This window comes from Buteo buteo, chromosome 31 (assembly GCF_964188355.1).
Source record: "Buteo buteo chromosome 31, bButBut1.hap1.1, whole genome shotgun sequence".
Taxonomy (NCBI): domain Eukaryota; kingdom Metazoa; phylum Chordata; class Aves; order Accipitriformes; family Accipitridae; genus Buteo; species Buteo buteo.
Genome location: NC_134201.1, coordinates 2,470,655 through 2,486,438, shown reverse-complemented (window position 1 = coordinate 2,486,438; position 15,784 = coordinate 2,470,655). Strand labels below are relative to the sequence as shown.

At 69.3% G+C, this 15,784-nt stretch overlaps 1 protein-coding gene across 1 annotated transcript; it reads left to right on the top strand.

Annotated features, from left to right (window-relative positions):
* Nucleotides 1-44: 44 nt before the first annotated feature.
* On the top strand, nucleotides 45-13,902 carry CADM4 (cell adhesion molecule 4). Its single transcript, XM_075018731.1, has 9 exons — nucleotides 45-75; nucleotides 161-484; nucleotides 2,119-2,236; nucleotides 7,120-7,266; nucleotides 8,754-8,906; nucleotides 9,939-10,073; nucleotides 11,386-11,550; nucleotides 13,224-13,314; nucleotides 13,454-13,902. The coding sequence occupies exons 3-9, from the start codon at nucleotides 2,161-2,163 to the stop codon at nucleotides 13,773-13,775; spliced, it is 1,089 nt and encodes a 362-aa protein (XP_074874832.1). The 5' UTR covers nucleotides 45-75; nucleotides 161-484; nucleotides 2,119-2,160; the 3' UTR covers nucleotides 13,776-13,902.
* The last annotated feature ends 1,882 nt before the right edge of the window (nucleotides 13,903-15,784 follow it).

The following is a 15,784-nucleotide window of genomic DNA, read 5'->3' as shown; positions in this document are numbered from 1 at the left end:
GGGTTGACTCCGCGCCCGCCGCCATTTTCCCCCCTTCCCTCAGGCGGCGGCTCCGGCTGCCGCGGCCCCCGAGCGGTGAGTTCCCGGGCCCCGCACCTTCCTTCTAACCCCTCGCAAACGGGCTGGGCTTCACCCTTCAGCCCTCGGCCTCTTCTTTCAGGTGTTTGAGCTCTCCCCGGGGTGGCCTCTCCCTCGTGGCTGCGGTGGGCGATGGCTGCCGGCCTTTGCTGTGGGAGCGAGGGGGTGACCACCTCCCCGGAGCAGCCTTTGCTTTTCGTCTCCTTCAGCTGGGCCACCTCCCTTCCACGCACCCCGTTTCCCCACCGTACCTTCCCGCCATGCCTTCGCTCGCCTCCCCGAAAGGCGTCGCCTTCGCCGCCCAGGCTCCCGGCGGCGGCAGGACCGGTTCTCCCGCTCCCGGCACGCAGGGAGAAGCCAGCCCCGTGTCCTCGGCGAAGATCCCTTCAGAGGCGCGGATGAGAGGGTATGGCCCTCCCTTCCTCATTACCTCCCTCCTGCTAATTACCCGGCGAACCATGGGGTTGCCCTCGTCCCGCTGCCCCGCTCAGGGCCTTTTGCGGCCACACGAGCTCACGCACACCAGGCGAATTTGGGGATAAAGATGCAGGAATCGGGGGGGGGGGGCTTTGCCCCGACCACGTGCCCTGTCCCCACACCCAGCTGAGGACGTCGCTGCGGCTTCGTCCCCGATGCCGGTTCCCCCCCCAAGTGCCCCCCCGATGCCCCATCGTCACCCAGACATCGCGGTTTGGCCCTCTCTAGCCCTGGTTTGGCCCTCTCTAGCCCTGGTTTGGCCCTCTCTAGCCCCAGTTTGGCCCTCTTTAGCCCCACTTTGGCTCTCTCTAGCCCCATTTTGACCCTGTTTGGCCATGGTTTAGCCCTGTTTTGCCCATTTTGGCCCCGTTTCACCCCGTTTTGGGCCTCTGCCACACCGCGGCCCACTTTCTGAGCCAAAAAGGGTGGGTTTTGGAGCCGTTCGGCCCGGACGTGCCCCGCGTCCCGAGCGGCTTCGTGGGGGTCCGGCCGCGGGAGGCCGAAACGGGGACAAACGGCCCCAAAAGGCCGATGTCGGGGGCCCCCCCCGGGACCCCCCGGGCGCCCGGCGGCGCAGAATGGCCGCCCTGTTCGGCAGGGCCGGCGCTGAGTCGCGGCTTTGTTCGGCGCTGCCGGGGGGGGGGTGGTGTGAGGGCTGCCATAGAAACTGCCCCCCTCCTCGCCGGCGCCGGCTACGCCGACGCGGTTGGGCTAGGAGACGGCTTGGGGTGACACTCGTTCGGCTTGGGGTCCCCCTGTCCCACCCTGGGGTGCCCCCCATCCCTCCTTGGGGTGCCCCAGTGTCACCAGGGGTGCCCCAGTTCTGGACTGGGGTCCCTGATCCCACCCTGGGGTGCCATGATCTTGCCTTGGGGTGCCTGGTCTCAATTTGGGGTGTCCCATTCTCCCCCCCCCCCACCTTGGGGTGCCCCAATTCTGGCTCAGGGGGGCATGATCCCACCCTGAGGTGGACCCCATCCTGTCCTAGGCTGCCCCGATCCCACCCTGGGGTACCCAAATTCTGGCTTGGGGGGCATGATCCCACCCTGGGATGCCCTCGTCCTATCCTAGGGTGCCCCGTTCCCCCTTGGGGTGCCCCAATCTCACTCTGGGGTACCCCAATTCTGGCTTGAGGGGCATGATCCCACTCCGGGATGCACTGTTCCTGTCCTAGGGTGCCCCGATCCCCCTTGGGGTGCCCTGATCCCACCCTGGGGTGCCCCAATCCTGGCTCGGGGGGGCATGATCCCACCCTGGGATGCCCCAATCCCCCTTGGGGTGCCCTGATCCCACCCTGGGGTACCCCAATCCTGCCCCGGGGTCCCCCATCCCACCCCGGGGTGCCCCAATCCTGCCTTGGGGTACCCCCCATGGCCCCATCCCTTCCTGGGGCTGTGGGTGACATCGTGGGGGGGGGGGTGTCAGGGATGTCCCTTCCACTCCCCAAACCCGCATGGGCCTGTAAACACCAAACCCACCCCCCCCTTCATCCCAGGGCTCCTCCTCCTCCTCCTCCCCCATTGGCCCAGCCTCTCGCATCTCATCAGCATACATTATCCTCAGGGCCCGGCAGGTGGGGAGCGGCAGAGGGACGCGGCAGCCGCCATGCAGCCCCCCCCGCGCCCCCCCCTGCGCCCCGCGCTGCTGCCGGGCCTCATCCTCCTCTGGGCCGCCGGACAGGGTAAGACACCCCCCCCCAAAAAAATGTGCGTGTGTGTCTGTGTGTGTGTCCCCAAATTGTCTCCCCATCCCCCTTTAAATTATGCCTGCCCCCCCCCCCAAATTGTCCCCATCCCCCTTGTCCCCACACCGGGGTGACCCCAAACTCCCCCCCCCACCATTTTAGGGCTGCCCCCCCCCCAAAAAAACGCTGCCAGCCTCTGCCGCAGCCCCCCCCCACCCCCCACCCCCCTCCTCGCCACAGCGCTTCCCCCCGAGGACACAGGGACCCCGCATCTGTCCCCATCCCGTGCCCCCCCCCGCCTCTTTCCCCTCCCTGTCCCCAAGGTTTTACCCCCCCAGCGGGGTTGGGGGGCACATTTCGCTGTCTGTGTGTGTCCCCCCCCCTCTGTCCCCATCGGTCCCCTCGGGGGTGGCTTTGTCCTGCGTGTGTGTCCCCCCCCTACCTCCACCGCAGCCTGGGGACACGAGGCGTTTTGGGGGGGGGGGGGTGTCTCCTTCCCCATCCCGTCACCCCACCGGTGTCCCCGTCCATCCCCGTGTCCCCACGCTGGGGGGGGGATGACCCTGCGCCCTCAGGTGGCCTTGTCACCCCCCCCCCCGAGCATCCCCATAGTGCAGGGGGGTGACCCTGCGCCCTCGGGTGGCCTTGTCACCCCCCCCCGAGCATCCCAGTGTCCCCACGCTGCTGGGGGGGGGGGGAGATGACCCTGCGCCCTCGTCCGCCCGTGTCCCCTCGTCCCCTCACCCTTGTGGCCGGGCGCTTGTCACCCCCCGTGGGCCAGTGACACCGGTGGCCGGGTGTCCCCCCACCCTCATGGCCCCCCCCCCCTTCAACCTCGTGCTCCGGTGACACCCGCACCCTCGCCCGGGTGTCCCCAAACCCCCCCATCGCGTCCCCCTTGCCCCGGGGGGGACACCGCGCTCGCTTTGAGAGGGGGGTGCGTGACATCGCTCCGTCCCTCGTCCCCCCCACCCCGGACACCCACATCCCCAATTTCCATGAATTGGGGGGGGGGGGGGACACGACACGGGGGTGGGGGTGGGTGCCACGGGACCCACCCGGACACCCTGGTCCTCTCCGAGGTGCCAGGCGGCGCCGGCCTGTCCCCGCGCGGGTGGCGCAGAAAAGGGCCATTGTGTGTGTGTGTGTGTCCCCCACCCCTCCCTTGGCCTTTTGGGGGGGCACCCAGGCGTCCAGGCGCCTTCCCTCCCCCACCCAGCACCCACTCGTGGCGGGGGGGGGCGGACACGGACCCAGGCGTCCGGCCGGGGTGGGAGTCGGGGAGGGGGAACAAAGTGTCCCTTGTCCCTGTGTCACCTCCGTGGGCAGCACCCGAATGCCTGGGTGCCCCCCCAAATGCCTGGGTGCCCCCCCAAACGCCTGGGTGCCCCCCCCAGATGCCCGTCCTCTCCTCCCCCCCATCGCCTGGGTCTCCCCCCATCACCTGGGTTCCCCCCCAATGATAACTGGGTGCCCCCCCCGGATACCTGGGTGCCCCCCCAGGATGCCCGTGTCCCCCCGGACCCCCTTGGGGATGGGGGTGACCTTGGCGTGGTGACGACCTTGGCGGTGATGGTGACGCCACGGTCGCCGTGGCGACCCTGGGGAAGGGGGGGGAGATTGTGCTGACACAGCGAAAACGCCACGTCGCCCCCCACCCCCTCCTCATTATGTCACTCACATTTACCCCCCCCCGTCGCCCCCCCCCCAACTCCGGTGACAGCCCAACGTCGTCACGGCAACCGGAGGTGACGCTGAGGACCCTAACGAGGGGCCTGTAATGAGGCGGGGGGGGGCACGACGATCCGGGGGGGCTGTGACACCGTCACCGTCCCCAGGGATGGCATCCCCGGTGCTCCTGCTGTCACCGGGGCGAGCGTCCCTACGCTGCCACCACCGGTGTCCCCCCCCCGTGTGTCACCGGTCCCCTATGACGGTGTCACCAGTGTCGGTGTCCCCGGCATCGGCATCCTCAGTGTCGGTGTCCCCGGTGTCGGCGTCCCCACTGTCCCCGGTGTCAGCGTCCCCGGCACCGCTGGCGTCCCCACTGTCACCCTCCCTGATGACGGTGTCCCCGCTGTCCCCAGCACCCCGCTGTGGGTGTCCCCCGCGTCAATGTCCCCAGTACCAGTGTCCCCAGTATCCCCAGCACCCCGGTGTCGGTGTCCCCAGTGTCAGCGTTCCCAGTGACGGTGTCCCCGATGTCCCCAGCACCCCGCTGTGGGTGTCCCCAGTGTCACCCTCCCTGATGACAGTGTCCCCAGCACCCCAGTGTGGGTGTCCCCAACATCCCCAGCACCCCAGTGTGGGTGTCCCCAGTACCAGTGTCCCCAGTATCCCCAGCACCCTGGTGTCAGTGTCCCCAGTGATGGTGTTCCCAGTGACGGTGTCCCTGATGTCCCCAGCACCCCAGTGTGGGTGCCGCGGTGTGAATGTCCCCAGTAACGGTGTCCCCAGTGTCCCCAGCACCCCAGTGTGGGTGTCCCCAACATCCCCAGCACCTCGGCGTGGGTGTCCCCAGTGCCAGTGTTCCCAGTAACGGTGCCCCCGCTGTCCCCAGCACCCCAGTGTGGGTGTCCCCAGTGTCAGTGTCCCCCATGGCCCCAGCACCCCAGTGTTGATGTCCCTGGTGTCAGTGTCCCCAGTGATCGTGTCACCAGTGATCGTGTCATCCGTAACGGTGTCCCCAGCACCCCGGTGCCAGTGTCCCCAGTGTCTCCAGCACCCTGGTGTGGGTGTCCCCAGTGTGGGTGTCCCCAGTGTCAGTGTCCCCCATGGCCCCAGCACCCCAGTGTTGATGTCCCTGGTGTCAGTGTCCCCAGTGATCGTGTCACCAGTGATCGTGTCATCCGTAACGGTGTCCCCAGCACCCCGGTGCCAGTGTCCCCAGTGTCTCCAGCACCCTGGTGTGGGTGTCCCCAGTGTGGGTGTCCCCAGTGTCAGTGTCCCCCATGGCCCCAGCACCCCAGTGTTGATGTCCCTGGTGTCAGTGTCCCCAGTGATCGTGTCACCAGTGATCGTGTCATCCGTAACGGTGTCCCCAGCACCCCGGTGCCAGTGTCCCCAGTGTCTCCAGCACCCTGGTGTGGGTGTCCCCAGTGTGGGTGTCCCCAGTGTCAGTGTCCCCCATGGCCCCAGCACCCCAGTGTTGATGTCCCTGGTGTCAGTGTCCCCAGTGATCGTGTCACCAGTGATCGTGTCATCCGTAACGGTGTCCCCAGCACCCCGGTGCCAGTGTCCCCAGTGTCTCCAGCACCCTGGTGTGGGTGTCCCCAGTGTGGGTGTCCCCAGTGTCAGTGTCCCCCATGGCCCCAGCACCCCAGTGTTGATGTCCCTGGTGTCAGTGTCACCAGTGATCGTGTCATCTGTAACGGTGTCCCCAGTGTCCCCAGCACCCCAGTGTGGGTATTCCCAGTGTCAGTGCCCCCAGTGTCCCCAGCACCCAATAATGGTGTCCCCAGCACCCCGGTGCCAGTGTCCCCAGTGTCTCCAGCACCCTGGTGTGGGTATATCCCCAATGTCAGTGTCCCCCATATCCCCAGCACCCCAGTGATGGTGTCCCCAGTAACGGTGCCGCCAGTGTCCCCAGCACCCCAGTGTCGGTGTCCCTGGTGTCAGTGTCCCCAGTGTCCCCAGTGTCAGTGTCCCCAGTGATGGTGTCCCCAGTAATGGTGTCCCTGATGTCCCCACCACCCCAGTGATGGTGTCCCCAGTAACGGTGCTCCCAGTGTCCCCAGCACCCAATAATGGTGTCCCCAGTGTCCCCAGCACCCCAGTGTCAGTGTCCCTGGTGTCAGTGTCCCCAGTAACGGTGCCCCCGCTGTCCCCAGCACCCCGGTGTGGGTGTTCCCCCATGTCCACAGCACCCCGGCGTCGGTGTCCCCAGTGATGGTGTCCCCAGTAACGGTGCCCCCGCTGTCCCCAGCACCCCGGTGTCGGCGTCCCCGGTGTTGGTGCCCCCAGTAACGGTGTCCCCGGTGATGGTGTCCCCAGTAACGGTGCCCCCGCTGTCCCCAGCACCCTGGCGTCAGTGTCCCCAGCGTCGGTGTCCCCAGTAACAGTGTCCCCGCTGTCCCCAGCATCCCGGTGTTGGTGTCCCCAGTAACGGTGTCCCCAGTAACAGTGTCCCCAGTGTCGCCAGCACCCCATGTCAGCATCCCCGGTGTTGGTGCCCCCAGTAACGGTGTCCCCAGTGTCCCCAGCACCCCGGTGTCAGTGTCCCCGGTGATGGTGTCCCCAGTAACGGTGCCCCTGCTGTCCCCAGCACCCTGGCGTCAGTGTTCCCAGCGTCGGTGTCCCCAGTAATGGTGTCCCCGCTGTCCCCAGTGTCCCCAGCACCCCGGTGTCGGCGTCCCCAGTGTTGGTGTCCCCAGTAACGGTGTCCCCACTGTCCCCAGCACCCCGGCGTCGGTGTCCCCAGTGATGGTGTCCCCAGTAACGGTGTCCCCACTGTCCCCAGCACCCTGGTGTCGGTGTCCCCAGTGATGGTGTCCCCAGTAACGGTGTCCCCGCTGTCCCCAGCACCCCGGTGTCAGTGTCCCCCATGTCCCCAGCACCCCGGTGTCGGTGTCCCCAGTGATGGTGTCCCCAGTAACGGTGTCCCCAGCGTCGGTGTCCCCAGTAACAGTGTCCCCGCTGTCCCCAGTGTCCCCAGCACCCTGGCGTCGGTGTCCCCAGTGATGGTGTCCCCAGTAACGGTGTCCCCAGCGTCGGTGTCCCCAGTAACAGTGTCCCCGCTGTCCCCAGTGTCCCCAGCACCCTGGCGTCGGTGTCCCCAGTGATGGTGTCCCCAGTCACGGTGTCCCCGCTGTCCCCAGCACCCCAGTGTGGGTGTCGTGTCCCCGTCCCCCCCTCGGTGACGCCGTCCCCGCTGTCCCCAGGGCGGGCGCAGGAGGTGCAGGCGGAGAACGTGACGGTGCTGGAGGGCGGCACGGCCGAGATCACTTGTCACCTCCACCAGTACGACGGCTCCATCGTCGTCATCCAGAACCCGGCCCGGCAGACCCTCTTCTTCAACGGCACCCGCGGTGAGGGGGACACGGCGGAGGAGGGGCTCTGAGCAGCTTTTGGGGTGCCCCTGGGGTCCTTGGGGTGGCCACAGGGGCCCTGCGGTGGCCCTGGGCCTCCAGGGGGGCCTCTGGGTGGCCCTGTGGTGGCCATGGTGGCCTTGGGGTGGCCTTGGGGTACTAGGGTAGCCCCTATGGTGGCCACGGGGACCTTGGGGTGGCCACGGGGGCCTTGGGGTGGCCACGGGGGTCTTGGGGTGGCTCCAGGGTGGCCCCTATGGTGGCCACAGGGACCATGGGCTGGCCATGGGGCTCTAGGGTAGCCCCTATGGTGGTCACGGGGACCTTGGGCTGGCTGTGGGGTGGCCATGGGGGTCTTGGGGTGGCTGTGGGGCTCTAGGGTGGGCCCTATGGTGGCCACGGGGACCTTGAGGTGGCCGTGGGCCTCTAGGGTGGCCCCTATGGTGGTCATGGGGACCTTGGGGTGGCCATGGAGGCCTTGGGGTGGCTCTGTGGTGGCCATAGGGGTCTTGGGGTGGCTTCAGGGTGGCCTCTATGGTGGCCTCAGGGTGGCTGTGGGGTGCCATGGTGGCCATGGGGTGGCCTTGGGGGTCTTGGGGTGGCCGTGGGGCTCTAGGGTGGCCCCTATGGTGGCCATGGGGTGACCTTGGGGTGGCCACAGGATGCTGGGGGGGTCTTGGGGTGGCCTGATGGTGGCTACGGGGCTTTAGAGTGGACCTATGGTGGCCATGGGGTGGCCACGGGGCTCTAGGGTGGCCTCAGGGTGGCCACGGAGTGGCCATGGGGACCTTGGGGTGGCCATGGAGCTCTAGGGTGGTCCTATGGTGGCCGTGAAGACTTTGAGGTGGCCACGGGATGCCAGGGGGGTCTTGGGGTGGCCCTATGGTGGCCACGGGGCTCTAGGGTGGCCTCAGGGTGGCCACGGGGTGACCTTGGGGACCTTGGGGTGGCCATGGGATGCCGGGGGGGGTCTTGGGGTGGCCCTATGGTGGCTGTGGGGTTCTAGGGTGGCCCTATGGTGGCCATGGGGACCTTGAGGTGGCCATGGGATGCCGGGGGGGGGTCTTGGGGTGGCCCGATGGTGGCTACGGGGTTCTAGGGTGGTCTTGTGGCGGCCCTGGGGACCTCAGGGTGGCTGTGGAGTGCCATGGTGGCCTTGGGGTGGGCATGGGTGTCTTGGGGTGGCCGTGGGGCTCTAGGGTGGCCCTATGGTGGCTATGGGGACCTTGAGGTGGCCCTGGGATGCCGGGGGGGGTCTTGGGGTGGCCCAATGGTGGCCACGGGGCTCTAGGGTGGTCCTGTAGTGGCCCTGGGGACCTCGGGGTGGCCCAATGGTGGCCACGGGGCTCTAGGGCGGTCTTGTGGTGGCCCTGGGGACCTTGGGGTGGCCCGACGGTGGCCACGGGGCTCCGGGGCGTCCGCGGGGAGCCGTCGTCGTCGCGGCGTCCCCGAGACGGCCGCGGGTGACGCCGGTGTGCCGGTGCCAGCGCTGAAGGACGAGCGGTTCCAGCTGGCGGAGTTCAGCCGGCGACGCCTGCGCCTGCGCCTGTCCCGCGCCCGGCTGGAGGACGAGGGGGGGTACTTCTGCCAGCTCTACGCCGATGACACCCACCACCAGATCGCCACCCTCACCGTCCTGGGTAGGGACGCGCCGGGGGGGGACGCGGGGACGCGGGGGCGGTTCCTCCGGTGCCCTCGAGGCACCCCAAAACAGTTTGTCGTCGTTTGTGGGGACACCTGGGGACACGGGGGATGTGGTGGCGCTTCCTCTGGTGCCCTTGAGACACCCCAAACCAGTTTGTCGTCGTTTGTGGGGACATTTGGGGACATGAGGGGACTTGGGGGACACATGGGGACAAGGGGGATGTGGTGGCAGTTTCTCTGCTGCCCTCAAGACACCCCAAACCAGTTTGTCGTCGTTTGTGGGGACAACTGGGGACACTTGGGGGGACGTGGAGAGGCAGGGGGATGTGGTGGCGGTTCCTCTGGTGCCCTCGAGACACCCCAAACCAGTTTGTCGTTGGTTGAGGGGACAACTGGGGACAACTGGGGACTCGGGGGGACACGTGGGGACAAGGGGGATGTGGTGGCAGTTCCTCTGGTGCCCTCGAGACACCCCAAACCAGTTTGTCGTCGGTTGAGGGGACAACTGGGGACGTGTGGGGACAATTGGGGGACACGTGGGGACAACTGGGGACACGGAGGATGTGGTGGCAGTTTCTCTGCCGCCCTCGAGACACCCCAAACCAGTTTGTCGTCGTTTGTGGGGACAACTGGGGACACGAGGGGAACAATTGGGGACACCTGGGGGGACACCTGGAGACACGTGGGGACAACTGGGGGGACGTGGGGACGTGGAGGGACACGGGGGACGCGGTGGCGGTTCCTGCCTCTGCTGCCCTCAAGACACCCCAAACCAGTTTGTCATCACTCGTGGGGATACTGGGGGACACTTGGGGACACGGGGGGACACTTGGGGACAGGGGGGGACACTGGGGGGACGCGGGGGAGATGTGGAGACACGTCCCCCTTGCCCCCCCCCATCCCTCATCCCCACGTCCGTCCCCATGTCCTTGTCCCCCCGTGTCCCCAATTGTCCCCCCGTGTCCCCAAATGTCCCTGATTGTCCCCAATTGTCCCCAACTGTCCCCCGTTGTGTCCCCCCCCCCCAGTGCCCCCCGAGGACCCGGTGGTGGAGGCGGTGGAGGCGGCGGTGGAGGGGGGGGAGGTGGAGCTGAGCTGCCTGGTGCCCCGCGCCCGGCCCCCCGCCACCCTGCGCTGGTACCGAGACCGACGGGAGCTCCAAGGTGACGCCGGGGACCGCGCGGGGGGGACACGGGGGGGACCCCGGGGGGGTCGGGGACAGGGGGTCCAGGTTTGGGATGGGGGGGGGGGTCTCGGTGGAGTTGGGGACCCCGGTGGGGTTGGGGACACGGAGGGGACCCTGGGGGGGGACACATGGGGACCCCAGTGGGGTTGGGGACGTGGTGGGGTTGGGGACAGGGGGTCCAGGTTTGGGATGGGGGGGGGGTCTCGGTGGAGTTGGGGACCCCGGTGGGGTTGGGGACACGGAGGGGACCCTGGGGGGGGACACATGGGGACCCTGGTGGGGTTGGGGACAGGGTTGGGGACCCCGGTGGGGTTGGGGACAGGGAGGGGACCCTGGGGGGGGACACATGGGGACCCCAGTGGGGTTGGGGACAGGGGGTCCAGGTTTGGGATGAGGGGGGATTTCGGTGGAGTTGGGGACCCTGGTGGGGTTGGGGACACGGAGGGGACCCTGGGGGGGGACACATGGGGACCCCAGTGGGGTTGGGGACATGGTGGGGTTGGGGACAGGGAGGGGACCCTGGGGGGGTTGGGGACAGGGGGTCCAGGTTTGGGATGGGGGGGGGTCTCGGTGGAGTTGGGGACCCCGGTGGGGTTGGGGACAGGGAGGGGACCCTGGGGGGGGGAAATGGGGACCCCAGTGGGGTTGGGGACATGGGGGGGTTGGGGACAGGGGGTCCAGGTTTGGGATGGGGGGGGTCTCAGTGGAGTTGGGGACCCTGGTGGGGTTGGGGACATGGAGGGGACCCTGGGGGGGAGAAATGGGGACCCTGGTGGGCATGGGGACAGGGTTGGGGACCCTGGTGGGGTTGGGGGCATGGAGGGGACCCTGGGGGGGGACATGGGGGGACCCTGGTGGGCTTGGGGACAGGGTTGGGGACCCCAGTAGGGTTGGGGACATGGGGCCCAGATTTGGGATGGGGCAGGGATATTGGTGGGGTTGGGGACACGGAGGGGACCCTGGGGGGGACACATGGGGACCCTGGGGGGGTTGGGGACACAGAGGGGACCTTGATGGGGATGTGGGGACCCCGGTGGGGTTGGGGACATGGTGGGGTTGGGGACAGGGGGTCCAGATTTGGGATGGAGGGGGATCTTGGTGGGGGTGGGGACAGGGTTGGGGACCCCGCTGGGGTTGGGGACACAGAGGGGACCTCGACGGGGACACGGGGACCCCGGTGGGGTTCGACGTCCCCCCGCCCGTCCCCGGCGTCACCCCACGGGTCGCCGGCGTCACGCGCGTCCCCCCCATTGTCCCCCCCCCCGCCGTCCCCCCCGCGCCGCCGCCAGGGTCGTCGAGCCGGGAGCAGCAGGGGAAGGTGTTCCGGCAGCGCAGCGTGCTGCGCCTGCGCGTCGAGCGCCGCGACCACGGCGCCGTCGTCACCTGCGAGGTCACCCACCCCGCCCTGGGCAGGGGGCAGCGCCGGCAGGGGCACTACACCCTCGACGTCCAGTGTGAGCGGGGGGTGCCGGGGGGGGGGACGGGGGCAGTGGGGGCACTGGGAAGGGGGGTGGGGGCACTGGGGGGTGATGGGGATAGTGGAGGGGGTGATGGGGGCACTGGGGGGGTGGTGGGAGCAGTGGGGGGGGTGATGGGGGCACTGGGGGCGCTGGGAGGGGGGGTGGGGGCAGTGGAGGGGGTGATGGGGATAGTGGGGGGGTTGGTGGGGGCACTGGGGGGGTGATGGGGGCAGTGGGGGGGATGGTGGGGATAGTGGAGGGGGTGATGGGGGCACTGGGGGGTGATGGGGGCACTGGGATGGGTGGTGGGGGCACTGGGGGGGTGGTGGGGGCACTGGGAGAGGTAGCAGGGACACTGGGGGGGGTGACAAGGGCACTGGGGGGGTGATGGGGGCACTGGGGGTGCTGGGAGGGGGGGTGGGGGCAGTGGAGGGGGTGATGGGGGCACTGGGGGTGCTGGGAGGGGGGGTGGGGGCAGTGGAGGGGGTGATGGGGGCACTGGGGGAGTGATGTGAGCAGTGAGGGGGTGATGGGGGCACTGGGGGGGGGTGGGGGCACTGGGAGGGGTAATGGGGATAATGGAGGGGGCGGTGGTGGCACTGGGGGGGTGATGGGGGCACTGGGGGTGCTGGGAGGGGGGGTGGGGGCAGTGGAGGGGGTGGTGGGGGCACTGGGGGGGTGATGGGGGCACTGGGAGAGGTAGCAGGGACACTGGGGGGTGACAAGGGCACTGGGGAGGGGCGACGGGGGCACTGGGGGGGTGATGGGGATAGTGTGGGGGGTGATGGGGGCACTGGGGGGGTGGTGGGAGCAGTGGGGGGGGTGATGGGGGCACTGGGAGATGTGGCGGGGGCACTGGGGGCACTGGGGGGGTGGTGGGGGCAGTGGAGGGGGTGATGGGGGCACTGGGGGGTTGATGGGGGCACTGGGGGGGGTGGGGGCACTGGGGGGTGATGGGGATAGTGTGGGGGGTGATGGGGGCACTGGGGGGGTGATGTGAGCAGTGATGGGGGCACTGGGGGGTGGTGGGGGCACTGGGGGCACTGGGAGGGGTGGCGGGGATGGCGGGGGGGGTGACGAGGGCACTGGGGGGGGTGACAGGGACACTGGGAGGGGTGGCGGGGACACTGTGGGGGGCACTGGGGACACTGGGAGGGGGTGGTGGGGGCACTGGGGGTTGGTGGGGGCACTGGGGGGGTGATGGGGGCACTGGGAGAGGTAGCAGGGACACTGGGGGGGGTGACAAGGGCACTGGGGGGGTGATGGGGGCACTGGGAGCGTGCGACAGGGACACTGGGGGGGTGATGGGGACACTGGGGGCACTGGGGGGGGTGGCGGGGATGGCGGGGGGGTGATGGGGGCACTGGGGGGGTGTGACAGGGACAGTGGGAGGGGTGGTGGGGACACTGTGGGGGGCACTGGGGACACTGGGAGGGGGTGGTGGGGACACTGGGGACAGTGGGGGGGTGACAGTGACACCGGGGGGGTGATGATGGGGACACTGGGAGGGGTGACAGTGATGCTGAAGGGGGGGTGACACTGGAAGGGGGAGTTACAGTGACACCGGGAGGGTGACGGGGACACTGGGGGGGGCGTGACACCGACGGGGGGGGGGGACACGACACCCCACTGAGAGCGTCCCGTGTCACCCCCACGCCCCCCCCCAGACGCCCCCACGGCGCGGATCCACCCCTCGCAGAGCGTCCTGCGGGAGGGCGACACGCTGGTGCTGACCTGCGCCGTCAACGGCAACCCCCGGTGAGCGCCGCCGCCGCCGCCCCCCGCCCCAAAACCCCGCCACGGGGAACGGCCGGCAGGGGTGACAACCGCTGCCCCCCCCCCTTCCTCCTTCCTCCCTCCCTCCTCCTCCTCCTCCTCCTCGCCGCCCCCCCCTCAGCCCCACCGACATCGCCTGGAGCCGGGGGAACGAGTCGCTGCCGGCGCGGGCGCGGGCGGAGGGCGAGGTGCTGACGCTGCCGGCGCTCGGCCCCCAGGACAACGGCACCTACAGCTGCCAGGCCGGCAACCCCCACGGCCGCGCCGCCGACCACTACGTCCTTGTCGTCTACGGTGAGTCCCCGTCGCGACGCTCGGGCACCCCGTCGCGACGCTCGGTGCCCGTATCGCTCTCCGATGGCAAACGTGGGGGGTCTGTTGCGGCCCCTTCGCTCTCTTACGGCAAACGGGGGGTCTCGGTGGCGGCGTGTCCCCCCTCCTGAGGGTGTTCTCGGCGTCCTCCCCTCCGTCGCGACACTCAGTCCCCCCGTCGCGACAGTTGGTGCCCATATCGCTCTCCGACGGCAAACGCAGGGGGTCCGGTCGCGGCCCCTTCGCTCTCTTACGGCAAACGGGGGGTCTCGGTGGCGGCGTGTCCCCCCTCCTGAGGGTGTTCTCGGCGCGTCCCCCCCCCGTCGTGACACTCGGTCCTCCCATCGCGACGCTCGGTGCCCGTATCGCTGTCTGACGGCAAACATGGGGGGTCTGTTGTGGCCCCCTCACTCTCTTATGGCAAACGGGGGGTCTCGGTGGCGGCGTGTTCCCCCTCCTGAGGGTGTTCTCGGCGTCCTCCCCTCCGTCGCGACACTCAGTCCCCCCGTCGCGACAGTTGGTGCCCATATCGCTCTCCGACGGCAAACGCAGGGGGTCCGGTCGCGGCCCCTTCGCTCTCTTACGGCAAACGGGGGGTCTCGGTGGCGGCGTGTCCCCCCTCCTGAGGGTGTTCTCGGCGCGTCCCCCCCCCGTCGTGACACTCGGTCCTCCCATCGCGACGCTCGGTGCCCGTATTGCTCTCTGACGGCAAACATGGGGGGTCTGTTGTGGCCCCCTCACTCTCTTATGGCAAACGGGGGGTCTCGGTGGCGGCGTGTTCCCCCTCCTGAGGGTGTTCTCGGCGTCCTCCCCTCCGTCGCGACACTCAGTCCCCCCGTCGCGACAGTTGGTGCCCATATCGCTCTCCGACGGCAAACGCAGGGGGTCCAGTCGCGGCCCCTTCGCTCTCTTACGGCAAACGGGGGGTCTTGGTGGCGGCGTGTCCCCCCTCCTGAGGGTGTTCTCGGCGCGTCCCCCCCGTCGCGACACTCAGTCCCCCTGTCGCGACGGTCAGGCCCCGTATTGCTCTCCGACAACAAACGGGGGAGGTCCAGTCGCGGCCCCCTCACTCTCTTACGGCAAACGGGGGGTCTCGGTGGCGGCGTGTCCCCCCTCCTGAGGGTGTTCTCGGCGCGTCCCCCCCGTCGCGACGCTCGGTCCCCCCGTCGCGACGGTGGGTGCCCGTATCGCTGTCTGACGGCAAGCGGGGGCCTGCGCCGTGTCCCCCCCGCCGGCAGACCCGGGGCGGTGGTGGCGGCGCAGCGGTCGGTGCCCTACGCCATCGTGGGCGGGATCCTGGCCCTCCTCGTCTTCCTCCTCATCTGCCTCTTGGCCACCATGGTCTGGTGCTCCATCCGCCAGAAAGGTGGGCGGGGCGAGGGAGGGGGCGGGGCGAGGGAGGGGGTGGGGCGGGGGGAGGGGCCGGCCGTGCTGGGGGGAAGCCGGGGAGGGGAGGGGCTTGTGGGGAGGGGAGGGGGCTTGATGGAAGGGGCGGGGATTGGGAGAAGGGGTTGGGCTTGCTGGGATGGGAGGGGCTTGGAAGAAGGGGCAGGGCTTGCTGGAAGGGGCGGGGCTTGCTGGAAGGGGCGGGGATTGGGGAGAAGGGGTTGGGCTTGCTGGAAGGGGAGAGGCTTGCTGGAAGGGGCGGGGCTTGCTGGAAGGGGAGGGGATTGGGAGAAGGGGTTGGGCTTGCTGGAAGGGGCGGGGCTTTCTGGAAGGGGAGGGGCTTGCTGGAAGGGGCGGGGATTGGGAGAAAGGGTTGGGCTTGCTGGGAGGGGCTTGCTGAAGGGGGAGGGGCTTGCTGGGAGGGGCAGGGCTTGCTGGGATGGGAGGAGCTTGCTGGAAGGGGCGGGGATTGGGAGAAGGGGCAGGGCTTGTTGGAAGGGGAGGGGCTTGCTGGAAGGGGAGGGGCTTGGGAAAAGGGGCAGGGCTTGCTGGGATGGGAGGGGCTTGCTGGGATGGGGCTTGTTGGTAAGGGGGTCGCTGGGGTGGGGGGGGGCTTGCCGAAAGGGGCGGGGCTTGGAAGGGGATGGGCTTCTTGGAAGGGGTGTGGGCTTGCTGGGAGGGGCGGGCCTTGCTGGGAGGGGCGGGGCCACACCCCTGCGCGGGGGCGTGGCCTCGAGCCTCCCTCCCCGCTTGG